The sequence below is a fragment of the Anser anser genome (genome assembly GCF_964211835.1).
Source record: "Anser anser genome assembly, chromosome: 26".
Taxonomy (NCBI): Eukaryota; Metazoa; Chordata; class Aves; order Anseriformes; family Anatidae; genus Anser; species Anser anser.
In genome coordinates, this window is record NC_139747.1 from 734,138 (window position 1) to 760,674 (window position 26,537).

The 26,537-nt window shown below is 46.7% G+C and overlaps 1 protein-coding gene across 5 annotated transcripts in view; it reads right to left on the reverse strand.

Annotated features, from left to right (window-relative positions):
* LOC310886780 (disintegrin and metalloproteinase domain-containing protein 9-like) overlaps positions 1-26,228 on the reverse strand; it is a 28,904-nt gene extending 2,676 nt beyond the window's left edge. Inside the window, exons 1-23 of one of the 5 annotated variants that reach the window (XM_083811811.1) lie at positions 26,062-26,199; positions 25,203-25,377; positions 17,492-17,589; positions 16,276-16,340; positions 15,125-15,203; positions 13,171-13,247; positions 12,239-12,428; positions 11,398-11,463; positions 10,851-10,922; positions 10,046-10,215; positions 8,754-8,835; positions 8,122-8,255; positions 7,786-7,957; positions 7,572-7,664; positions 7,126-7,321; positions 6,530-6,635; positions 5,580-5,763; positions 4,819-4,899; positions 3,457-3,562; positions 2,772-2,873; positions 1,708-1,846; positions 1,129-1,231; positions 374-501 (exon numbers count right to left, since the gene is read on the reverse strand). In XM_083811811.1, coding sequence (XP_083667937.1) covers positions 374-501; positions 1,129-1,231; positions 1,708-1,846; positions 2,772-2,873; positions 3,457-3,562; positions 4,819-4,899; positions 5,580-5,763; positions 6,530-6,635; positions 7,126-7,321; positions 7,572-7,664; positions 7,786-7,957; positions 8,122-8,255; positions 8,754-8,835; positions 10,046-10,215; positions 10,851-10,922; positions 11,398-11,463; positions 12,239-12,428; positions 13,171-13,247; positions 15,125-15,203; positions 16,276-16,340; positions 17,492-17,589; positions 25,203-25,338 — 2,579 coding nt within the window. In that variant the 5' untranslated portion in view covers positions 25,339-25,377; positions 26,062-26,199. Of the gene's footprint in view, positions 1-373; positions 502-1,128; positions 1,232-1,707; positions 1,847-2,771; positions 2,874-3,456; positions 3,563-4,818; positions 4,900-5,579; positions 5,764-6,529; positions 6,636-7,125; positions 7,322-7,571; positions 7,665-7,785; positions 7,958-8,121; positions 8,256-8,753; positions 8,836-10,045; positions 10,216-10,850; positions 10,923-11,397; positions 11,464-12,238; positions 12,429-13,170; positions 13,248-15,124; positions 15,204-16,275; positions 16,341-17,491; positions 17,590-19,538; positions 19,836-25,202; positions 25,378-26,061 lie in introns of those variants that run through there. The other 4 variants (XM_083811813.1, XM_083811814.1, XM_083811812.1 and 1 more) reach the window with 4 other exon arrangements.
* Positions 26,229-26,537: the final 309 nt, after the last annotated feature.

A 26,537-nucleotide genomic window follows, 5' to 3' on the forward strand; every position in this document is an offset into this window, starting at 1 on the left:
TAATTAAGAAATGATCCTGTACTTGGCGATAATATTCATGAATCAGAGAGATGCCAGATTTTTGAGTAATTTCCTTTTAAACTATGGTCTCTGAGAGGCATTTTCTTCACCTGCATGCAGGGCTAATCTAGCCCCAGAAAAGCATTCTGAAACCTGTTAATCAAAATGTAGCTCTGACAATGTGTAAAATGAATGCTACGGGTAATAGCGCTTTAGTTCTGAAGCATGAAATGAATGAGAAAATTTTTTCAATAATAGGTCTGTTCTGCATGCATATAACACATGATGAAATACCCTAACACACAGATGAAGGCAATGACAAGCTATAACTACTACCAGTTGTGCTGATGTATTTGCAATAACTCAAACCAACCTTGTTGGCAGCTTCTGTGGCTGTGGTGCCTGGTATTGCGGAGACGGGTAGTAGGACTGGTGGTAAGCCTGCTGAGGATGCTGGTTAACTGGGTAAGATGGCACAGGGAAGGTATTTGGTTCCATATCCTATGAAGGAAACATTACAAGAACAGTCACAGAGTTACAGTTCGGAAATTGAAATATTTGTTTCATTATTTAGTTGACATTTAAGACCTCTTGCAAACAGATCTGGAAATGTCAGAGTTACTCCTTCCTTCCAAGAAGCTCAGTAGAAAGAAGCAACAGCATTCTGAAGAGTACTGCTTTCCGGAAAAAATAGAAGGGCTGATCTTGACTAGTGTTTGCTTTGTTTAGCAGCAGTGCTTTGACTGGTTATTGCACCCAGAGACAGAACAGGTCTGCAAAGGAGTGGGGCCAAGGAGGTGGGAAGGAATGCTCCACTCCCCAGGTGGGATGAGTGCTTCCAGTGTAAGGATGAGGGGGTAGCAGAGCAGGTAAACTGCCCACCAAGCCAAAACAATCCATAAGAGAAACCCATAGTGCTTGAAGAGGGGAGAACAGAGGAGCTTTTCCACTGCCTTTAGGCAATAATACTTCTACTCCCTTCTTAGCAAAGAGAAAACATGATTACAGAAATGAAAAAATAAAATAGCTTTGAAGCCTCTGTCAGTGCAAAAATAATAAAAAACTGTCCTCATCTGTTACTTTAGAGACAAATAACAAATGAAGTAATGGAAAGTGGATCATCCCTACCATGGGTACACTTCTTGAAGAATAAGGCGTGCCATGTGAAAAGCCTCTGTGTTGGTAGTTTCTTGGTTCTGTTTCTGTTCTAGGAGGTGGTGACTGAAATGACCTGAAATCCAAGTGACATAAACCGTGTGAGCATATAAACTTGTTAGAATGACCAAGTAGGCTACGAATCCAAGTGCTTCTTACTTGCTAGATGGGTTTACTGTATCTTAGCAAATATCAAACATCAGGACAGCCACATATCTAAGAAACAACATAACCTTTTTTCTGTTTAGGATTATGACAGCTTTGCTTCTGTACTAAACATAGGAACCAAAAAAAAACACGAAAAAACTATTACCAAAAACATTGCAACAAACATAATTGTAAAAAGAAAAAAACATTGTGGGAACAGAAAAACATTAATCTTTTGTGTCATTGCCAAGGGCAAGCTACACGTGACACTTGATGCAGCAGTCTTTGCTTGACCATCTTGGTACTGGAATATGCCTACATATGTTGGTATTGGCTTGTGTACAGAAATGTCTATGGACTACTTCAAAAGGGCAGAAGAGAAGGTAAGGAGGAGAATATACTTACGAATGACAGCGTGACATTAACCTTCTAAACCATCGCTTCAGCCTGTCTCTCCTTGCAAATGCCAGAGCAGCAGCTATAAGGAGTGGTAGGACCAGGAAAAAAAATACCAGTAGCCCATTCCTCAGTGAGGTGTCTTTGTCTGATAGGGACAAAAGGATGAAGAGGAAAAAAGTATATAGCATTACCACCTCTCAACTCATTGCAGCATTTAGCAGGATTGGTTTTTTCAACTACCCTCCATTCTTCATGGAAGAAAAACCTAAAGAAACTATTAAGACTGCAAGACATATGCCCAAATATTCTCTTTTCTGATCATCTTTTTCCAGCAATTCTCTGGTCACAGATGAAAAAAAACATACTTCATGATATACTGGGCTATAACAGCATATTGCATTACAAAATTAATACCTAATTTCTTCCACTCCATCACTGTGAACATTTTATGAACTCATCTGAAAGATAGGAAAACAGAGCTTCCTCCCTTGGATCCAGTCCTACCATTGTTTGCTGTACACAAAGAGCTCAGGTTCTTAGCAATCTCTGCATTTTTATACATGGCAAATTTCTCTGCAACAGGCTGTGATGTGATTCTCCAGTCTGTTATTACCTTAACACAGTATCTAGGTTCCCTCAAAAACCTCTACCATCTTATTAAAAATGGTCTTCAAGATCATTCTTCCAGTTCACACAGGGACTGTATCAATCCCTTCTTTATATATTCCATAAGGGCACTGCAAGTTTTCTCCAGCTTAAAGCTTGAATTTTGCTTCCTCTTTCATCTTCAAACTGTCAGTGAAGAAAGTCAGCTTTACAGCCTTTCAGTTTGCTCTTTCATGTACACGAATTTTGCTCCACTACCCCACTCTTCCCGTGCAAACAGATAGATACATCTTCTACATGCATAGATACATCTTCTTGCTATGTCAAATGTTGACCCAGTACCTCTTCCTGGAGGAAAAATTACATGAAATAACCACAAAATTCCCTCCCCAACCCATCTCTTCCCTCCAAAAAAAAAAAAAAAAGGCAAACTGAAAATCTACAAACAATATAGTGTCACAAACCTCTGTATCTCCCCGTTTCTGTATCGTGTACCCCTCTTCTATACCGTAAGATGCTTGGGGCAGGGACTACATTTGCATTTACTACCAAACGAAGCATGCTGTCTGCACTTAAATAACAAACGTTAATAAAATAGCGACTTATCAACATGCATTGCCCTAGCCCACCTAGGCCAGATGTTAGTCTTGCAGGTGCACATGCAGCTACCTGCAGATACTAGAACAGGGCAGCTACTCATCTCTGCCATCACTGCTAGAAGGAGCACGCCCTTGTGGAGATGCAGGTTCACATCCACGAATTTGAACCTGCATCCTCAGCCAAATTTCATGTTTTCTTTGGATCTAAAATTAGAAAGGGCCATTTTCCCAGCTTAGATAGAGAGAAGTCCAAGATGATTTTGGTCCAAGTTGGCAGAAATCAGCTGAAGACAGTTAAAACAGACCAGTTTCTGTGAAGATCTCCAGCATCCCAAAAGAAAGGCAGGCAACACCTTGAGCTCAAAACCCTAACTAGTATTGCTTGCAAATGAAACCTATTGGCTGCAAATGAAACCTGGTAAACAGCCAACCACCAGCACTAGACACCAGAATTTAGCTGCTTCAAAGCAGTCAGGCACTCTGCACACAGCCCGGCATCACCCCTAGCAAGACAGGCCAACAGCTCCAGAGTCGCCTTCACACTACTTGCCGTTATAAGGAGGTCCACTGTCAAGACTCCCTCCGTAGCCTTTAGTCTCACAGTAAGGAGGGGCCCAGCCTGCTTCACAGTGACAATTCCTGTTGTTATTGCACACCTATATTTAAATAAAACACATACACAAATAAATAAAAATCAAAACAGAGGAAGAAGCCATCTATTACTCCATGTCCCCAGAGAAAATATCTTCTGGCTAAGAATAGTGAGAACACAAAGACAGCAAGGTGTCTTCAACTGCTACAGCCTATTTGGAAATTTAAAAAAAAATACATGAAAAGCTACTAACTGCACTCAGGAATTTCTCCTCCTAGGATACAGAGCAAAAGGTTATCATTATACACACACAGTGACAGAGTTGCTGGAATAACACAAATTGTTTTGAAAACTCACTGTAATAGCCATTTTAATATTCAGTTGAACACTCATTTTGCAAAGGTCTGCATAAAAAAAATTGGTAACTTATGTTTCAGTATTTTTAAAAGCAGCATGCTGTAGCCATGACTGTCTATTCCATCCCTTCCACATCACTCATCCTGGAGAACTTTAACCAGTAATTCCCAGGTCAATTCTAGATGGTCTTTGGCCAGGCCAGGCCAGGCCACGTGTCTTCAAGATTTCACATGATTGAGCAAGCACAGCATTGTTCAGGATGAGCTTCCAAAGATTAGCTGTCCCAACTGCCCTTTTTTTTGAGATGCAGTTTCAAATTACATTAGCAATCCTGGAACTGGGAATTACTCCTGCCCAGCAAACAAATTATTATCTTAAGAGCTTTCAAGTATATATATATTTTGATACTGTTATACACTGTCTTGACCAGAGACATTTTAGAGAGAGTTTTATCAAAGTTAAACAAACAAAAAAAGTTACTATTCATCAATTTGAAACTTGCATGACTTACGCAATTTTGGTACAATTTTTGTGGACCGTTAAAGGCACTTTTCTCATTGACAACACTAAAAAGCAGCTGTTAATAGGAAAACTCACCCTCAAGAACCCCAAGTGGTATTTTTAATCACTACATCTAGCGTTGTGATTACTTTATTCCCCATTAGTTAGTCCTTAAACAGAGGAGGGTAAGAGACTTCCAAGGTGAAAAGAAGACTAGTATATAAACGCTATTGAGTGATCACAGTTACAGTGTACCTTTTTCAAACTGTGACCTTTGGCAATAAGAACAGTCAGTTTATATATTAGTATGGTTATTGGCTCTAAAAATCCAGCGTTCTCTTAACTCATAACAAAGATGTCAGACAGCCTTGTACAGAAGCACTGCTAGTTATATCAAAACTTAGTCTTAGCATCCGTTCTAAGCGGACTATTTGTAGGAGCAGAGGCTCCTGCACTACTTACCCCATGCCCGTGACACTGCCTTTCTACATCACAGTCATAGTTCAGGACAGAGGCACTCACACACTGGAAATGCCTACAGATCTAGGGGAGTTAAAGAGACGCACACAAGTGAAGCATGATGGCTTTTCACTGACCTACCCCTTTTCTTCCTACTCCTTGCTCCCCAGGCTGCCTGCTTTACCTCCGATAGCCCATGCACATGGCTTTCAAGGCACTCTGTTCTCATGGACCGCAAAGCAAGTCTCAGACTCCTGTGTGTTAAACCTTAACTCCACAGGAACATCTCCTCTACAAAAGGTTTCTCAGTATGGGGTCTGAATTGTCACTTGAAGGCTTTTGTCTGAATGTAAAGGATTAGCAGTGTGCAGTATGGGTATGTGGAATGCACATTCCTCTACTGGTGCTAAGCTTCTCAAGTCTATTTAGTTTAGGTTGATTTTAATTGAAAAATTTCTTAGAGGCATTTGTGCAAGCCTAGTTCTTCCTGCTCACTGATGGAGGAAAGATTCTGACTCTTAAAATACTTGTTTTCTTTTGCTTCCTCTACAAATGAGAAGGGTTTTAGATTATTTTTTTTTCTGGACATGCACTGCAATACTAAGCAGTGTGTGTACATAACGGACTTACTCAGTTCTGCATTAACTATGTGAACCCCTCCCAAAAGAATAGTGGCCATAGGTACCCATGAAACAATGCAGCTGAAAGTTTTATTCGCATTAAAACCCCAAATTACTAGTAGTCACTTTGGACTTGTTAATTACCTTTCCAGTACCACATTTGGTGCCTTCATTCACCATTCCTGGATCAGGGACATCAGAGCCTAGCTGGAAATCTACACCCCAGCACGTGGTGCCTCTAATGGGAGTTTGGATAATGGCAGGCTTAATTCCAAAAACAGGCATAGTTTTCACATTTTCACATTGCAGCTTGCCACACATGGCATTCCTACAACATCAACATACAAATGCTGTAATGATGACACTAATTTATTCTGAGAAGACAACTAAAAGCAGATATGACCTTTTCTTTCTACTGGAAGACGCTACTTGAAAATAAAATTGAGGCAACCTGCCAAACAGAATTGAGCTGGGCCTCGTTTCAGTGCTGGAAGAGTATGGATTTACCCGTTCTTTCTGCAAGCTGCCAGGATCTTTACATAAAAGAAAACATGACCATTTCCTATTCTTTTTCCTGTATGTAAAGACTTCAGGATAAGAACAATCAATGATGGCAGATGTAGAACAAACTCTCCCTGCCATAGCCCCAAGTCTGAGTGCATGACACAAAGACACCCTGAGGCAACAGAACATTGCAAGCATTGGAATTGCAGCACAAGCACAAAAGCTTCAAAACCCAGCTACAGAAGAATTGCCTGAATATTCAAACCCATTTCAACTATTAAGGGCAAGAGTTAAAAGCCAGACAATCTAAAACAAAAGCCAGCAAAGCTTATGAATGCAGGTGTGGGGTCTGTGAGTTAGTTAAGTGCTACTAACACCTTCAGAAGTTTCAAATCTTTTTCAGACCTTTTCTAAGCCACCTCCCTGTGGTTACTGAGTGACGCATGCATTGCTGATAAGGTTAGATTATGGCATTATGTCTCCCTCCCCCAGCGAGCCTGCTGTAAAACCCCAAATTAATACTGTGGCACCCAAATAAAGATTCTCAATGATACATTTAGGAATTTCTTGATGTGTCAGGCTCAACTCACCAGCTGGAACATTTCTTGTAGTCATGGCCGTGGAAACCACAATTGCCAAATCTATCACCCTTGGAGTTCACTTCAGCAAAACAAATGTTCGGGGCAGCTTTGGCTTCTGAAAAAAACAGCCCATTCCCCCAGACAGAGGAACCAGGTTAAATAGAGACAGAAACATCTCACATCATCATGTTTCCATTCCCCAAACCAATTACCCTGCTATGCCTAATGTTTTCCATGCAACACAGATAGCTCAAGAGCTTGATCAAAACGGTAGAGTGAAAACATCAGCACCACAAGGTTCCAAGTTAAAAAAAAAAGTCACTTATCAAATGGCATAATTGACTGGATGTTATTTCAAGTCCTATAAACCAGAAGCCTCATTGTAATAGGAATGCTCAGAAAACTACTACTCGAATCACCAGCACAGCACTAACTGTAAAAAAGAAAAAATGTGCAAAGGTAAAGCCATAAATACCACCATTACAAGTCCTTTGCCAAAGCCATCTGGTCATTGTTACAGGAAAGCAATGAAACATTTAAATAAGCTCAGTGTTTTCTTTTAACTACGTCTCCTAGAAAAACTGTAATATTGTGCTCTCTCTCACTTGAGCCAAAGATATCCTGACACTGTGCATCGTAGTACTGGCAAACGCCATTGTAACAGTAGGCTTCCTCGTTGTGGCACGGGTGACCATTCTGAACAGTGAAGTCTGGCTGGCAGAACTGGGATGTGCCGTTGCAGTACTCTGGTAGGTCACACTCATTGTTACTTGCCCGACACTCAGTTCCTCCAGGAAGGAGCTAAAGAGAGAGTTGGGGGGGAAAACTATCAGAAAACATAAACCTCACAGCAGCGAATGATGCACCCAACCCGCTGTGTGCTCCCAACAAAAAGGGCATTGATCTGCAGCCCTCTGGGGGTGCTGTAAACATGCAGGGCAATTCCCAGTACAGAGTGTGCTGCTCATCTCACAGATGCACTGGCTAAGTCTACACTCCTTTTCTAAACCCACTGAAGAACACTTCCAAATAATACATCTCAGTCTCTCACCTGGCAGTTTTTACAGCAGTCACCGTAAGCGCATGCAGCACCGGATCGGAGCCTACAAGTACCTGGTTCACAGCAAGGATCGCTTTCACATTCCTGAAAACAGAAGTTCTGTGAATGTCAGGAAATCACACCCTCAGCCAGTCACAGGCTGCTCTCCAGTGAGGGGCATGCAAGGCTTCCCAGGCAGCATTTGTAAGACATGCAAGCTCCTAACCTTTGGCGAACCACAGTCACACTCCTCCCCTACATCCACCAGCCTGTTCCCACAGTATGGGACGCTATAGGTTTCATCAGGCTTGGGAACGTTGAGCAGGCAGCTTCCACCTTTGTTGAGAGTTAGCTTCTCGAAGTCTTCTGCACTGCAGCTGCTGAAGTTCCTTGATCCCCTGTACAGAGAACATGTGCATATCTTTACACCATGTCAATCCACAAGCACTCCCTCAGGTTGCAGAACAAGCGTGATACTTGCTTTCCTGTGAGTTGTAAGAACTAAGCATATACACAGGGAGTTTTGAGTTTGGAATCGCCTCCCCTTTCCTCAGTTACTTACGATGCCCCAGAGCTCATAATGCAACTGCTTGCTCCACAGTGACAGACTCTTTCATCATCATGGTTCATCCCCAGGTTATGTCCCAGTTCGTGAGCCATAATCGATGCAAACATCTGTATACTGATTTTTCCAAACTGCACAAGAGCAAAACAAAGTTAGTTAGCGGACACTTGATATTGAGAAAGTCAGTGCTCACTTATGTGCCAAAAAGTCAATGCAGCTCATTAATGCTCTGTAATTTCACATAGGAGGGCAACCAACCAGCACTGTTCCGCAAAATGGCACAGCTGCAGATGTCAAGCAGACACCAACAGGGGACAGATTTGAGATGAATGCTCACAGCTCCCACATACTTCTACAACATGGGTGCTGAAAACATCAGCAGAGAAATCCTGTCCCTTCCTCATGAGCACTGCATGCTGAGGAGAGGGAAGGCTAATCAGAGGATGCAGAAGACAGTAGATACCCGGGTCACAACTCTTCAAGGAATTGCCAGAAACAGTGACCACATGAAAGCCCCCATTAAACCACTTCAGCTGTGTTAAAGATTCTGCACTTCCAGGAAGACGTGTGGAGTGCAATTTATTTATTTTATCTCGTTCATACTCACAGCATTACTAAAGATATCTCACCACATTAATGCCTCCTGCGTGGCTCTTGGAGCACACTGTTCCAACATAGGCCATTCCAGCAGTGCCACCAAATCCCTTCTTCCTACAGTCAGTGAGAGAAAAAGAGAAAGATAATCTTCCCAACCATACAGACAACATGATACCGTCTGTTAACAATACAGCCCATCCATACAGCCACTCAGTAGCTTCTGGGCACAAAACACTGGCTTTTCAGCTCTCGTATGCTAGCAAATGGGAAGAACACTGCTACAAGTGCTACTGATTATTTTGGGTATAAAAGTACTACTTCAGCTTTATCTTTCTGTTCATTTTTTTTCTTTTAAATTAAGAGATTGCAGAGAGTCAGCCTCTCCCACATATTCCTTCTAAACATGAAAAGCTAAGTTCTCCACCCTTAAAATCATGTGTTTAAATTGGCCATTAACTGCCTTTCTACTATTGCCAAACATAGGTTCCTTTCCTTGCTGACTTCCTTTTCATTACTATCTTATTTTGTTTCTACATAGATCTTAAAGCTTAATTGCAATGAACCACATTTTACTTCATATAAAACAATCTTTAAAAGCAGTTTTTTCAGCCATCTTGCCCTCATAACCTGACCAGCGGTGCTCTGCCTCAGAGGAGAAGAGGCTCTGAGCTCCTGCTGCCCTGCAGGAAGGGGAGCTACTGCTTTGTGCAAGGGCAGATCAGGCAGCTGCCCCTGTGCAGAGCAGTGCTCTCGCCTCTGCCCTCCCTTGTACTTTGGGTAGTGACTTCCTAAGTACTGTGCTATCTGCAGGGGCAGGAAGTGCACGGGGGCACGCGTCCTGCAAATTCGGTGCTTGCTTCAGGCAACAGGAACGGACAGATTAATGTCACACGGCAAAGCTCAAACTGCGCAGCTGGTTTCTGGATTCCAACTGCAGAAACAGCTTTTACTCCGTGCGGATGCAATGCTCAGCACCAGGCTTATACTCACTTCCAAGCAAAAAAGCCCTACAAGTCTAAACAGTGTGCAATCCTGACAAAGGATTATCTGATTACAAGCTTTACACAATACAAAAATAAAACATTGCAGGAGATGTGCGACAAGAAAATAAGTTTAGGAATGTATCTGTCAGAGAGGACACTGAATTCAAGGACCACAGAAACCTTAAAATCCTTAAGTTGACTTGGAGTGTTTTCCCATAAAACACAGCAGATTGCATTCAATACTCTGCCAGAAGACAGCTACTTTTGATACTAGAGCAGAGCTAAGCCGACAGGAATAGAATAAGCTTCTTAAAAGTCAAAGGGAAGGAACCTCAACTCACAGAACAAACTGGGCACTGTCATGTCTCCGTCGCAAAACAAGATTCTTCTCTCGCCACTGTACAAAGTTTGCCAGCACATCACCAGCACCTCCATCTGTACTAATGATGTTTTCGTACTTCCAGATCTCCAGGCCAACCAGTACAATGCGGATGTTCAACATTACGTACATCTGGGGAAGAAAATATAAAATAAAAAGGAAAAATATTTCTGAAGACCTTCAGATAAGAACAAGTGGTTTTGTGTTATGTATCTTACTGTGAGAACCTACTTTTTCCCCCCATATTTTTTCCACTTTTTTTTTTTTAAATTTAGTACACCATTCATATCACCAGGATGCATTTTCCCACTAAGTTAAAATTTAATTAGCTAAAGAATCAACGCTTAAATGCCACACTGGCCATACTACAAGGAAATCCAAGACAGAAATAAAAAGTAGTCTAAATCCTGACAAATATCATCATCTGAAATAGTCAAGTTGAAAGACATGCTTTTTCCTCTAACCTAAAGGTTACGTACACAAAGTCAGCAATAACCTGTCCTGTCACTGTGTGTCACAGGTTACAACAGTTCCCTAAGTTAAATCTCAAGTATAACTGCAGATGAATTTAGGGGAGGAAAAAAGCTTTCATAGTGATGACCCATCGGAACAGGTTTAGTTCCTAGCTTGACAAAAACCTTTATTTCATTCTCTCCGAAGTGGTAAGAGAACAAACTCCAAGGCGGAAGTTTATAAACTTAAACACGGCTGAAAGGCTGCTGCATATGCTGTCATTCCTACTTAAGGTCAGCGTGTCTGTAACTTACACTATCAAGGAAGTTTGCCAGTTGCACCATGTGTTCTCTTACTTCTGTTTCACTTTTCCCAAAATCTTCAAACTGCAACATAAATAAACTTGGTCATGAAAAGAATATAAAGAAAAAACTCAGAAAAATGAATAAAACATTTTAAGACTAATAACAAAAATCATTCTTGCCAGGCTCCCAATCTCCTGCTTAAAAGACACAAAGTTGAACCCCTGCTTATCAAGATGATCATCAAGAAAACAGCATCTTCATTGCTGTTACTGAGCTGTTCAATATCCAAGAGAAGACAGGAAAGGCAGTTTTTGCCATGTGTTTTCCTTCCATTATTAATTCCTTTGCTGATAGAAACTCTCCATGTCTGACAGTTTACTGTTTTCTTGAGGAGTATCACATCGGACACGTTTATTCAGTTATAGGTTAACATTTTTGCATAACCTTGTCTGAAGTGTCATTGTCTTTCAACAGCCCATTCGGGAATAACGGAGACTGAGGGCTTTTCAAGTCATCTCCTTGGGAGAAGGAAGAGGAAGCAATACACAATCCCTACCTTTTCTTTATCCACAACTATGAATAGCTCCACATATCTTGTTTGATGTAGGACGGCTCTTTTTCTCTGGGAAAAAAGGTTTTGGATAATTTCAAGTTCCTTAATTCAGGTGTAAGTAACAACAAGAAATATTATATTGTCATATCTCACTTGACACAACTAGTGGTTTAAGAGACACTCTGCCAAGTTGAAAACTAGCCAAAACCAAGAAGTGCAATCTAAAGCAATGACAATTTCTCTACAGCGTTTTACACTAAAATTGAGCTACACAAGGACTTACAGTGTTTCCTAAGCAGGGGACCTTTTTACTTTTCACACAGGTTTCTTTGGAAAGACAGTATGCATTTTTATACAGGAGCAGAAATATACTAACAACCAAATGCTGCGGCCCCTTAGTACTTTTGATACTCCTGCTTTTCCTGCAACTGTGTTCCCATATAGCCAGTCTTTAAACAGCAAGGGGGACATTCACACCTACCTGTTACACTGATGGTTAGGAGAACGGACTAAACACAATATTCTGCTGGCTTATGATGCAATACTTTGATAATGAGCCTCTCCAATGATGGTACTGTTCCTGCTCTTAAAAGTCCCTGCAAGCTCTGTCAATGAATAATCTAGCTAGCCACTGAACTCTCACTGCTGTGTGGAGAAGCAGAAGAAAATTGCAACTGCTTTGTTGAGACAATTGCATTTTCCAGCAGCGTAGAAAACCCTCTGGATCAGGAACCTTTAGGTATGTGCTAAACCCCAGGAAATCCAATAAGCTGCTTCCATATTCTTAGCTGAACATTCACAAAATCCATTATAGGGACCATGGAGAAAACAGCGGTGCACTTACTCGCAGCAGCTGAGTCATACTGGGATGGTGATTTTCCCCTGCATGTTCCCCTTCATGGCCTTCGGTGGTTACTCCGCACATTGTGGGCTCTTTCTTCACATTATCCAGTGGGTATAAAATGTGTTTGGAGCCAGAGGACGAATCCATGGGATCAATCCCATAGGTGACGTTCCCTATGGTCACCAAACCCCTAAAATATAGCAGTGTGCAAGAAGTTCTTGCATTAAACACAGAATAGCTATGCAGATTTTTACAGTGAAAAAAAAAGTTATTCTTTGATAACTAAAGGAGTGACTACATCTCTGTCCTCTTTGTCCTTGCGAAACAGTACGCTTCGCTTAAAGGCTGAACACAGCCTTTCACTGGAAAAGGCCTTCACAAATACAGCAAATTAAACATTTTAATCAGTCTGCAATGCCTGAGAAATTAAATCACATGCAGAAAAAACGTAGCTCCATTATTATTGCCACTTTTGTGTCTGACACGCTGCTGCATCGAACTGAAGTCCCAAAAGGTATGTAAATTAGCCCAACACAAAAAGAATTTTCAATCACATTCAAAGTGCATAAGCTAAAGTGCAATTCTATAAAATTTGCAGAACGGTATTCCACTTTACACTTTTGCACCGAGTATAGTTCTTCACAATGACCATCAATTCAAATAAGCCAAAAATTGTGTCAACAAATGGCTCTCTAATCTGATATAGAATTGCATTAACTTATTTAAAGCTAGCAGAAATATCTGTTAACTCTACCTGAACAAACAAGACTGCAGAAAGACTACATAAAGATATACACTATTGCAGCTCAGCCCCAGTCAATGAATTCCCATCTGGCTGAACAGTAGCTAAAAACAGAAAGAATTTTTGTTTCAGGTTCAGCGAGCCGTGAGCCTCACGTGACAACTGCAGCACAAAAGATGAGTTCTGCTACCTGAGCCCCGAGCACGCGCTGACAGCAACAACAGAATCCAGGATCCCCTCCACGTATCCCTGGTAATGGCAGTGATCCTATGTGGGGAAACAAGGGCACATTACACGCATATTCCACGCATTTCTGCGCACCCAGTACGAAACCTGAGCACATAAATTGCCATGCCCGCCACTGACCCGCAGTAGCTGCAACTTGACAATATAATGTTTGAAGTCAAAGCTGCCACACACCCTTTACCTACAGTCTACAGCTTCTAACTTGCCTCTGGCTCTACCACAGCATAACAGCATTTCCTTCTCCAGCACGCACCTAGACTTCATCACGTGCTTTGGTGCCACAAGGACTTCTGTATGAGAAGCTAACCAAACTGTCAGATAGATAGGGAGGTAGGGACCCAGTCTGAGTCCTATTCTGTGAAGGATACGCTCTTCACAACTCGATACAGCCAGTAGTTCATTAGATCTGAGTTTAAAATCCCACTCGCCCACTCAGTCGTTCTACCTGACGCCGGATTCCGAGCTGACACTGTTAACATGCAGCAATACTGACAAGCAGGGCTCAGAGGCATTATCTAGCGACTGCATTTCTCAGCTTGACACTAAGCCATCCTTTGCAGTTCTGTCCTCCACCCTGCCTCAAATATTTTGAGGCTAGCCCCTCCCTACTGATTTGGGCCAAATCATCATTCAGACTTTGAAAAAACAATTTTGGAGAATGTTTGGCCTGCGTGTAGCCTCCCTCTAGCAAGAAAAGGGCCAACACCTGCTATCCTCGCCAAGGCACTGTGCTGCCTGAACTTCTCAAATGCACAGAACATCCCCCATCAGCCCCGAGGAGACACAACAGTTCCATTTTATCCTCTGTATTAGACATTTTGGAAACGTGAAAAGAGGGTAATACACGGCAAATACATTCAGTTTTCTCTGGCAAGTGCATTTTTGAATGTTACTATAGGGGTCAGGTAGATTACATCGCCTGTTCTTTCAGCACCGAATGCCGAGGCATGCAATAATCCTTCAGGGTCACCGTAACTTCCGTAACCTTGTGCAGAAAAAGCACTTTTCCTCTCAATCACTTTTTTATAGGAAGTAAATACTCAGTCAGTTCAGGTGCTCTATTTTCAAAAACAAGATCCTATGAATCATATATGACTAACGCTTCCCTTTCAAAGGAACAATGCCGATATGTAAGAGGAGTGAAGCCATTAGAAACGCTTTCATGCTTTTTGTATTGCAAAAGCTGCTATTTATTCTTATTCTACAGAAGTAATTAAATTTTCAAAGGCAGCCTAGCAGGTAGCCTGCTTGTACAGAAGAAGAGCGCTGCAAACGTTTTCAGTGGAATAACTCCAACACTATGCATAGTATGTCCCTCTCAAAGGTCCTCCGCCCCTTCCAGTAGCTCCCAAATGTCTGGACTAATGGCTAGACTGTCAACCCTTGAAACTTCTTAAGCGTCACTAATACAGCGTCTCATAAAACTGAAAAGATGGGTCAGCAGCTGACCAATCTGGAAGACCGCTGTGTGCAAAAGGAAAAGCTTTATGTAGGCATCAGGTAACGCCCAGTTCTGCTCCACGTCTTCTGCTCTCCGTAAGAAATGAGGCCTGTGTCCAGAAGCGGCACAAACACTGCACTGTGCTATATGACAGCGCCACCACCACTCTGAAACAATGAGATATTTCCCAGCTAAGAAGAGTACTTCCTTTTTAGAGCGGAGCTGCTTTTACAGCAATCATCTCTGCATAAAACATGGGGCTATGACAAACTACAGGCCAGAATCTCGTACAGAATCAAGGATTCTCTCTGGGAAAAGCATGGCTCATACATGGAATTAGAACTGGGCTCGCTGAAAAAATACAATGATAAGTATGTAATACACAACTCCCTCAGCATGTAGATGCTCGATGTTCAAGTCACCTTCCAGGAAAGGTATAAAAAGGAAGAAGTCCTACCTGGACATCTGGATATTCAGATTGCAACTTCCCCTCCTTACTATATGTATAAACTGTGAAATCTTTGGGCAGCAGTTCTCTGTAAGGAAAGAGAGTAGAAGAGAAAGAATACAAGAGAAATATCATGAAATAACTATGATACTATAGCAGGTAGCAAGATAATCCTAATTAAGTGTCACAGGTATGTAAATTGTAATTAAATGTATAATTCAAAAGGAAAAGAAAAACTAAGAACTTGTGCACTTCTACAGCAAAATCCAAGATATCAGAATGGTGGAACTGTTAATGAAACCGAATCACACACCTCACCCTGGGTAAGCAGGACAAGCGTCAAAAGTCTTTAGATGGTGCTAACAGCTCACTAGCTTTCACACAGAGAAAAAACAACACAGCACTCAGGTGGCTGCATATAATATCTCTTCCCCAGTTTTGGAAGAAAATGTATTGGGAAAGTCTCCTACGATTAAGACAGCCGGCCCATACTTGTAAATCCATAGATGCAAGTGTAGACAAATTTCCACGTTCCTGAGGGTCAGGAGTTTGGCAAATGGCAGACAGATCTCCATGGCCTTCTATGTTTAGACAGTTATGTCTCTTCTATTATGAAAGCAGTTTTACAAGGGAAACAGCCTGATATACGGTAACCTGCTGTTGCTCAAGTAGTACTTTAAAAATTAAAAGCAAGACAGACAACATCTATGTTTCCTGTAAGTTACAGATATTAAGAGCTGGGAGATGAAGTTAGCTTCCTCGTTTGTTAGTAGTCTTGTGCTACTGAGATGGGAAAAAAACTGAAACAATAAACAAAACCCAAAGGAAAGCAGAAATATTTACTTGAAATATAACTCAGTTTGTTTATTTTTAGATGTGAATGGAGAGTTATTCAATGATTCCCCAGATCCCCTTTGAGCAAACTACTACTTCCTTCACTGCAAGAGGATCACCAGTGTCGCAGGAGCTCAACATTTCCGGCTGATAGCCAAGACAATGTGGCTCAACCCACTTTCACTGTCTTTCTCTGCAGATTTCTCAGAGTTAGTTTGTAACTGCCCTTCTCATAAAGAACCTCAGGAATCAAAACTAGCATGCTACCTGCCAACCTGTTATTTGGACACAGTTGGAATTTAATAATCAAGGAATTCATCACTTACTTGTTCTTTTCTAGATGAATCGTGTATTCTTTTCCCTCTATCTCAATAGCATACGACACCTTGTCCTGAACGTAAAAAAGAAAAAGTTGCATTTTAATAATGTTAATGAATAAAGTGTTCTTTGACAGCAACAAAAGTTTGGCAGAAACAGCCTCTGCAAGCTACTACTCTGGGTACAGGCATTCAGATCACTACTGACACCTTCCACAACTCAGGACTAGTCTGTCCTGGTAGCCTTCACAGATACAGCCTTAACAACAGTGTTCCTACTGGAGATGCAACAAAATTTAAACTGCTTCCTTGAAGGATGTGGAGCTCCGCTCATCTCGGCTGCTCCTCTTGTGCTTCTGGCTGGTACCACGGTGCTGGTCAGGAGGCCACGTGTTTGTTGTGCTCCTGACTGATCTTGCTGTGCTGACAAGACTTTGCAATGAGAACCTGGCCTCAGCCACCAGAATTTGCTCTGGTTCCCAGACATCCAAAAGAATTGATGACTGCTGTGTCCATACGTGTTCTCACCCAAGGCAGGGGGTTGAACTAGATGATCTTTAAAGGTTCCTTCCAACACAAACCACGCTGATTCTACATGGCATATCCACACGTGGAAACTGCCAGACACACGGATACTGTACTTGTTAAATCTTGCCGGTTGCACCGGAGCAGAAATAAGCAGGGTGAGTGAGCCTGAAACCTATTTTCTAATCATCCCTACCTCCAGAACCTGGCATCTTTTCCTGCGTAGCTGGGGAAAAGTCACATGAAGAAAGCTATTTCGAAATAGCTTTGTGGTTTTCACATTCCTTGTTTATAACAAGACTTTCACAGAAAAACTCTTAGTTACAGCTGGAAAAGGACAGTTCTGTTTTACTGTTGAACATTCACAGTGGGCTGGTACCTCCACAGCCTTGCGTGAGCCAAGTGCTGTGCACAGCAACTAGGGTCCTTACATACTACGTGGGTAAGCTGAATTGCCTGATCACTACATTAAATATCACAGCAAGAGTACTAGTCAGCGACAGCAATAAACTGCAAGGCATTTTTCTGAATATTACATTCTGCCAAGGCTTATAAAATCTGTGACTAAAAACATTTGGCCTAATCCAAATACTTTGAAGCGTGCAGCCTTTAGTCATGTGATTACAGCAGAACAATACAGGCTGGAAAGCACCCGGAGGTGTCTAACCCAGCCCCCAGCTGGGTCAATACTGCCCGGTACCTGCACTGAGGAGACATCGGAGGCCTCTCGCCGTTCTCTTCCTAACCTCTGTGGGATTATAACTTCATAGGAGGACAACAGAGAAATTTCCTGGAAACCTAGAAAGCAAAAGAGAAAGGCCACCAGATTAGTCCACCTAAAGAAACAAAGCAGTCGGAAGGATGAGGCAGAAGGACAAGAAGCTCCTTCCCTTTGGCGAGGAGGAGGCAGGCAGAGCCCCGGAGCTCAGTGCAGGTCCACGGCGCGGCACCAGGCAGACCCCGCCGCAGCCTTCGTGCGGCGCTGGCATCGCTTCCTGCCAGACCTGCGAGCTCTGCTTTTAAGAAGCAACAGAGCACCACAGCACCGAGGCACGCACGCTTTCAGAGCTACGGACCCCTGGGGCTGCGCGCCCAAACACAAGAGGTCACCGGCCCGACGCACACAGGACAGCACGGAGCGTGGCTCAGAGCAAAGCTCTCGTGGGCTGCCTTGTGAAAGGCCGCACAACCAAGCTGAGCAGAACACTTTAAATTGAAAGCTGCACAATTCAATTACTCTCTTACAAGTACCTATCTCATGTTCCACCACTTTCCATTAGCAGAAATCAGAGCACGTCAAGCAGGTCAGCGCAGAGATAACTCGCTCAAGGACAGAAGGAAAGACAGTGTCAGATCCAGGTCTCCTGAGCTGCAGAAACACACCAGCTGGGCTACGGAGCCTCTCCAGCTCGGCTCCCAGGGGCTCCCGCAGTTCCTGGGCTTCCTAACGCTGTGCTCGAGGCCAGCGGAGCTCAGCGTTACGCCCTCAGCCCCGCACACCCCTGCCGAGCTGCTGACAAAAAGCCAGTACTGCTCATTGCGTTCTTAGAGAGCACTTAAGCACCTTATAAAAACAAGTGGGGCGAAACAAATGCATGCAAAAAAACGCCTTTTGCAGATTGCTGTATACATGATTTGCATACGCAACAGACAGATCACCTGACTGAGCAAAAACCAACCAAAAATCTACTGTCCTGCACGAGCCGCCAGGTTTTCCAGCAACTGTTCCACACGGATGTGCAAACGGGAGAGAAGAGCACACCTAAGTTACTTTCCCGACCCGCAGACGCAGCCCCTGCGCCCGGCTGGGAGCCGCTCGCCGCCTGCCCCGCGGCCGAGGAGCAGCCTTGGCCCACGGCCGCGGATCGCTGAGCTCAGCGGCACAGTGTGAGGCTTCTGAGCCGAAGGCAGGGGGAAGGGAACAGCCGCACTCGTCGCCGCTGCTCACCTCCAGATGTAGCCACCCCACGTCTTGGGGTGCTAAGCGGGTGTTTAACTTCTGAGATGCTCCAAAAGCTTTCAGAGGGGGACCAGGGTACTGCACGCAGTTTTAAAACAGCACCTTGGAGCACGGCCAGAAGCTGGCTGCTGCAGCAGCCTGCGTGTGCCTCCGAACCCCAAACTTGCTGGGCAGCTCCCGAGAGCTCAGGGATGCTCAAGTGCCAGCAGTGATCCCATGCGAGGTGCAGGAACATCACTGCCTTTCACACCCCGTCCCTGCCGGCACCACGAGCTTACCGCACCAGCAGGAGGTTAAAGAGAAGACAGTAAAGTGTTCGTGCTTCTGGGGTGAGCCCCACACCCTCACCCTCCTACAGCCTACTTTCCGTTACCTTTTCCCTTCTCAACCTCAGCATCTCTCTGTGGACAAACACACTCCAGCAGCCTGAGGCACAGACTGGGCTGATTTCATTTTTGCAAAGGATGCAGCCCTCTTTGGTGGAGCTTTGCACAAAAGCAGCACGCGAAGAAGCAGGTGAAAAGCAAAATTTACACCAAGACAGACCTATTTCATCACAGTTAGCAACATTATCTGGAGATCCCTTAGCCGCCCGCAAATGCTTTTACATCTCACACTGAGAGCGTGGCGTTACTTCGCAGCAACAGGCAGGCCTTGCACTGACACTGCCAGCGCAGCGAGGAACGCTACGCCCATCATCTCTGCGCTTTCCACCAGTATCCCAGGGAGGAAGCAAAAGCAGCTAGATGGCTTTCCATCTCTCATACGCTACACTGCGAGTGCACACCTGCTTGGAGAACACAGATGGATTCGTTGCTGTGCGCTGTTTGTAATACAGCATCTGTGTCACATAAGCATAGGCGGAGCTGTATTGCTTCTCCCGAAGTAACAGACACAGAACACATACGGCAGCAGAACTTTCGTTAACTTCTGTGATTATTGGAGAAGTGTGTAAAAAAAATAATCAGAGACACTTCCTGAAAATAGCTCTTGAACTGTAGTTCAAAGGCTACAGAAAGTACAGTGGCAATACTTCCTTGGCCCGAGAACAGCCTAGGGAAGGGCTGCTTCCTTCCCCGAGATGAACCATCGAAGTACACTCTGGCAAATCACCTCTCTACATCTGTCACTTCCAACCACACGTTTCGGTTCATATCCTGTCCCAGGCTCTCACGCGTCGCTGCTCTGTGCTCGTCACTTTGCCACCGTCTTTACTGAAGTGGGGGACGAGACGCTGCGGGACTCTGAGAGGATCTCTCGGGACGCAGCCGACAGAAACACCAGGGCCCCGCTCGTCCCCGCAGCGCTCAGCAAGCTGCACGCCTCCCCAAAAGCGACTTGGAAGCAGAACACAAAGGCGTGAATCAGCACACAAAGCTCATGTGTCGGGGAGGAACCTCGGGGAGGAACTTCTGGGAAGAGGGCAAGTCTGGGAGGCTGCGTCGCAGAGAAGCGGCGGCGAAGGAGCATCGTTCTCAGCTCTCAGGATATTCTGACGCTTCTCCCCAGCTTTCTGCTCTCCTTTCCTTCACTTCACTACTGCCAGCTTGGGACTTGATTTCAGGTGCAATGCCTTATTCTTCCCTTCGTTGTCCGTAAGATTCAGCAGAGGAAGGTGTGTTTGTCTCCTCCTGCTAGGACAAGCTCAAGTGCAGGTGTCGGAAGGCAGCTCCTTGCTTCCAGTCCATCAGCGGAACTAAGGAGCACAGCAACACTCACGTTAGAAGCTTGAACTCAATGCAAATCCTTTTCCCTTTAACTCTCAGTTCTCCTTCCTCTTCTGGCAAAAACATCCTTTTTCTTCCCATGTTGTAGTACAGATTAGGTTGACGAGCCCACTTAGTTACAGGACAAACAAAAGTTTGCTTTGTGGGATTCTCATTAGGAGAAAACCTCCCTGCTCTGTCTGAAAGCACACACTCCACCACTGGGGCCTCCCAGAACAAAAGCTTCCGTTCTAGCAGTTATCTCCATCGCATTTACCCCAACTTTATACAAAATCATTTCCATGCTGACTGCCCCACGTAAGATTTCACTCATCAGTAAGCCTCAAGAGGAGCATCTGAGTGGTTATTCAAAACTCAGATACAAGGGACAAACACAACGGATCAGCAATTAAAACATGCAAAGAGAGCCCTGCCCCTAAATCCTCCTCCCACCCTCAAAAGTGGGACTGGCTTTTGCTTAGAGAGGAGCACAAATCTTGACAGCTACTGCACCCCACCGCAGTACCTGAGAACACACTTCTTATCGCTCACGCCTGGGCGTAGCACCAGCTGAAATTCTTTCCAAGCAGAGAAAAGCAATTGCATCCACTGTATTTATCTTGTCTCATTAAGGACTGCCTTAATTATCAGGAAGACATGAATCACCTTCCCCGCCCTGAATCCGCGGTAAGAATGCCATGCACGCTCCATAGCATGTGGGAGCTTGAGAACCAGCGAAATAAATCAGCGCTGTTGTGGCTTTTCAGACACCGAGGGAGGCTGGTGGGGCGTTTATTCCCCCGACAGGTAAGATCGACGCTCGGAGGCCAAGCTGCTTCTCCTGCCTCCCCGGACCTCGCCATGCCTGCAGACCGCTGGCTGCGCTGCGGACACACGGCCGCAGCCACCCACAGCGCACGGCCCGGCCCAGGCATCGCCCGTCCTTACAGTAACTCCTTCCCCAGCCTTTCAGGTGAGATCAAACACATTCTCTTCAACGGAAGGAAAAAAAAGAAGAAGCAGGGAAGTTCAGACTGCAGCTTGTTACACCACAGAATTCATTTCCCAACGCCAAGCTCACCCGGCAGGCGACCAGCTCATGCCATGGGCAGCCGGGACGAGGAACCCACAAGCCCCCTCCTGCTCCGAGGAGGAGGAGGAGGAGGAGGAGATGAAGGAGGAGGCCGGGCCTCGCAGAGGCAAGCCTCCAAACCCATCCCACCTGCAGCACCTCCGGGCACTGCAGCGCTCCAAATGCCAACAACGGCTGCAGGGCCAGATTTCTGCTCAGCACCCCTTTCGGATCCCCTGCTGCCTTCAGCATCGCAAGTGCTGACAGAGCGCGTCATTCTTTACAAGAGGCAAAACCCTACAATTCCTCTGATCCCACCCAAATCTGTGCACAGCTTGCCATCAGCGAACATCGCAGAGAGGACCGCCAGTGTAACCATACGCTTGTATTTGCCTGCTTCCATTTACTGAATCCCTGCGTGAGAGTGGAAGGTTTCCTACTGAGACAGGAAAAAACTTAGTTTCACACAGAAGTAAGGCAAAGCTGACGTTTGCTTTGGATTTATCCGGTGCCTACATCCATCCTAGCAATTTTTAGCCATTTTACTGTAAAAGTAAAGGTGTGGTCATAACCATGTTAAACCTAGAGTATCAGTTAACAGCACTGAACTTAAACATGAACACAACTAATACGAGATTGAATCAAAAGACGCGCATTGCTAACGCATTAAATATACAGCCTGTGCTAACCATTGCGTTATAATTGATTACAATTAACAGATGAAGTCAACCGCGCCATCATCTGACACTCACACAGAACACTGTTTGCGAGGAGGAGCACAGAGAGCCTCACGAAGCCTCCCGGCCCACCTTCCTGCCTCCCACCCGTGTCCCTGACGTCCAGCAGCTTTCCCTCGCCGGGCTTTCAGCCGTACGTCTACCCCCAGCGGAGCGGACGGGTCCCTCCCCTTCCATCTGGCTGCACGTCTGTTATATTTTCAGTTTGTTGGCGTTTTCCCCCCTCCCTTCCCCTAAGGAAGTGAGCCCCGTTCTTTCAGCAACCCCTCGCGCAGCGCATTTCCTAGGGCTCCGGCCGTTGGGTGCGACCAGGCTCTCCAGTCACGCTGCACCTACCCTGAAACGGGATCCAAAACGGGACACGGCGCGCCAGCGAGGCCTCACAGGTATCGAGCTTCAGATGTTTTGTGAAAGACCGCTTTGTGTGGTTATCTGTCTCCACAGGTTTATTCTTTTCCACAACAAGCAGCCTGGGTGATTCACTGGTAGTTTAACCTACTCCAACACTCATTTCCCTCCCTGCCAACATGCTCCTGCACCCCGCTCCCGTGTGCAGACAACTATTTCCACCCTGGAAGAACACTCTGCACCTGTCCTTCCAAAGCTGCATCTCACTGCCAGCTATTCCTCTCACGTGCCCGCGTTACCTGCGCTGCTGACCCCTCTCTGAGGAGCTCAAATCCTTTCTGGGTATCGTTGCAGATTCAGCACGCATCCTCTGTATCCCATTATCAAAACCATCAAGGACTTTGCCAAGCAGCAACTGTCTGAGGAGAAAATTCTGTGAACGGGATTAAAACGTCCATCCGGAACGGTATTCAACCGCTGATTACTTCTTCGGTATAATTCTTCCACCCATCACACCCCGGGGAAGGCATGTTTATGTGCAGCTGACCTTCGCTCTGAGACGACAGCTGCAGTTAAGATGTATTCTTCAAATTACTAGAAGCAAGAAACTCCTTCACTTTCACTATGTAAATGTTATCCAAGTCCACTTGAAAATATTTAGAGCTTTACACAAAGCAGCAAGCTAACAAATCTACTGCAAAAAAAAAAAAAGGAACACTTCCTAGGAAGCCAGCAGTCCTGGCTCCTCTGACGCCTCAAAGACTAAAGAGCGCCTTGCACGTCCACGGTCGTGCTCCATCTCCAAAGCACCTGGAAGCATCAGGCGCGCCTTCCTTCTGCAGGGCATTCCTGCCTGGGACTTCTCTTCGCATCTCCTCCTCCCTCGCTCTCAGTTTTCAGACCACGCGGGTCTCCTTGTGTCACTGCCTTCTTAGAAGGCGGGAAAAGACGACCAACTATCATGGCAAGAGAAACAGTCATGCGCTTGATTTGTTGCTCACCTGAAATACTTAGCACTAAAACAGACAAGAATGGTTAACGTCATTTCTCCTGGTGTTTTACTAGTGGTGTGGGAAGTTGACAATGATATTGAGCTCTTCTACAGCAGCGTTTCCAGCCACGTTCTCACCTCCCTCCTACCGAAACCCCGACCTATGCTGTAAGGGTTTCCTGTCTAGACTCTCGGTATTCCCTCTGCCCTTTCTAAAGCCACGCTCTAATTTGTCTGCAGGACAACAGCTACCCTCCTTCCGCAAAAAGGACCGTCCGTCTTCTCCTCTGGTATTGCCACTAACATCCTCTCCAGCCTGGCCCTTCATTTTACAGTGAGAAACGGAGCGAAGCCGCACTACCCGAGGGGGGGAGACGATTTACCCCTGCCCGGGAGCTCAGCCCTCTCACCGCGAGCACCGGGGCGGCGCTGGTTCCGAGGGCAGCGCCTTGCAGAGCCCGCTCACCTCCTCCACCTCGCGTCGGCCGACTCTCTCCACGCGGCGGAGGTTCGTGGGAACGCTTCTTTTTAGGGATGTCGCTATCTTTACATTTGGTCGCCAAAGGAAACCACGCAGTACGAATTCAATCACAGAATTCAGTAGAGTTGAGCAAATAAACTTTTTTTTTTTAATCTTAAGAAATGAGAATGCTCGAGACGTGCAAAAACTACAAAGTCATGTTTCAAACTTCCTTTTTCCACAAACAAAGCACTACAAGCTGCAACATTAGCTACACTGAAGTTTCTTTCCTCTTTTTATTCTTCACTCAAAGGAAATAACCACAAAAACCTCTTTGCTCTGCTGAATGATTGTCCCAGATCTGTTGAAATACGGGTGAGGCAGCGCTGTGTTTCTCATGAGCTGAACAAAAGAATTATCTTAAGCAAACATTGCATCTCCTCAGAAAATTCAAACCAAAGTGTTCAGACACTTTAAAAATTCCTTTAAAAACTGATAAAAGTGCGGCTAGACCATCCTGATACATACGTTACGCCAAGAATCAGAGGAGAGACAGGAGGCAGAAGGCAAAACCCCTGCCTATGGCAATGCCAGATTGCTTTTTTATGGATTTATACAGGCAAAGGCTGATGCCTCCCACAGACACAAACAGGAAGGGAAAATCTACAACATATACAGATCCCCTAAGGCTACACATCCCTATGCGATTACGTTCATTCAGGAATTTTCAATTAGCAGTTTCCGGTAACACCCCATTTCTGCCTCATATCCCTCTTCGCTGGGGAGCACCCAAAGCACTTACTTTCCAACCCAAAAGCTGGAGGTGTCTGGAGGCACTGAAACAGGTGACAGGTTGCTCGCCGCTTGGTCATGCCCCGATCTGAGACAGCCAGCGTCTAACATCTTTCAGGACAGACCTGGCGTTATTAGCTGGGACACGCTGCCCGCACACCACCCGGGGCTCCAGTGACCTGCGTTTCCTCCCTCATCCTCGGGCAGGAACCGCGGCATTAACCCTCAGGACAGCGACCAGCCCATTGTGCGCACACCCACCCGGCCTCCAGGAGATGCGCCGTGAGCCTTTGCTCCTCGTGGTGCTCACACACTGCTCTACCTCCCCGACAAGCCTGCAGCCACCTGTCAAAGTCGGGATTCTGTCTGGCGCACGGCTCACGACCACTGGTGACAACACGCCGGGTGCCAGGCACGAAATTCGCAGCTCAGAATCACGCAGGGAGCCTCCGCAGGAGCGTCGCTTCTCAGCACGAAGCATCGCTGCTAGCTTCAGGAAAGGGTCCTGGATTAGGAAGCCCTGAGTACGAAACTACCCATTAACAGCAAACACAACTTCAACCCAAGGCAGAGACGCCTTCTGTAGGAAGGCGACGATGGTGGGTGAGACGTGTCAGCCTGCCGCTCAGGTAGAACAGACCCGGCACCATCAGCGCCCACACGCACAGCGCGGTGCCGCTCACTGCCGTGCCCGCACCCTGTTGCGCTCGCGGTCCCACCACCGGACGCAGCCCCGGCCCCCTGCGAGACCCAGCGCAGACCCCCGGGGCTCGGGGCCCTCGGGGGGGGGCCGCGGCTGCCCGAGCGGAGGGGACGGGCCGCGGGCCCCGTCAGCCCCGCACGGCGGGACCCCACCGGACGCCCTCCGGGACCCGCTGCCCCCAGGAGCCCCGGGAGGGCCCCGCACGGCGCGGGGCCGGCAGCGGCCGCCCCTCCGGGAGGCCCGGACCCGGACACCGGGGCACGCTCGGCCGGACCCCGCCGCGCCCGAGGCCGCCGCCTCGCGCCCCTCAGCGCCGAGGCCCCGCTGCCCCCCGGGGCCGCCCCGCGACCCCCGGCGCCCTCCTCACCGCCCCCCCCCCCGGAGCCCGACCGCGGGAGGGACGGGGGGGGCCCCGGGCCGGCGGGGGGAGGCCGCCCGCAGGAGCAGGCCCGGCCCGGCCCGGCCCGGCCCGGCCGAGGGTCGCGGCTCCCCCGCACTCACCCGCGCGCAGCGGCCCCGCGGGCGCGGCCAGCAGCAGGAGGCAGAGGCAGCTCCGCGCCGCCCCGGCCATGGCGCCCCCCGTCCGCATCGCCCCTCCCGGCCTGGGCGCTGGGTCCGGCCGCCGGCCGCGGGCTTATGGGGCCGGGCCGGGGCCTGCGCCGCGCCGCCCCCCGGGGCGGGGCCGCTCCGCCCGCCGCCGGCAGCACCACGGACAAGGGGCGGGCGGCGGGGGGGGTGGGCACCAGTGCGAGGCGGCCGGGAAGCGGCCCGGGGGCGCCCGCGGGTGGACGTGGGCGGGGGGAAGCCCCCAGCCGGCCGCCTGAAGGCACCGACGCGTCTGGGGGCTGCTCGCACCAAGACAACGGCAGGAGTGACTGCGGGCTCCGAGTAGTTCAGCCGACGGACGGCCCTGTGAGAAGTCACAGAAGCCTCGGGGAAAAACGCTCAGGAGCGTGTACTTGCACCTGCCCGCTTCC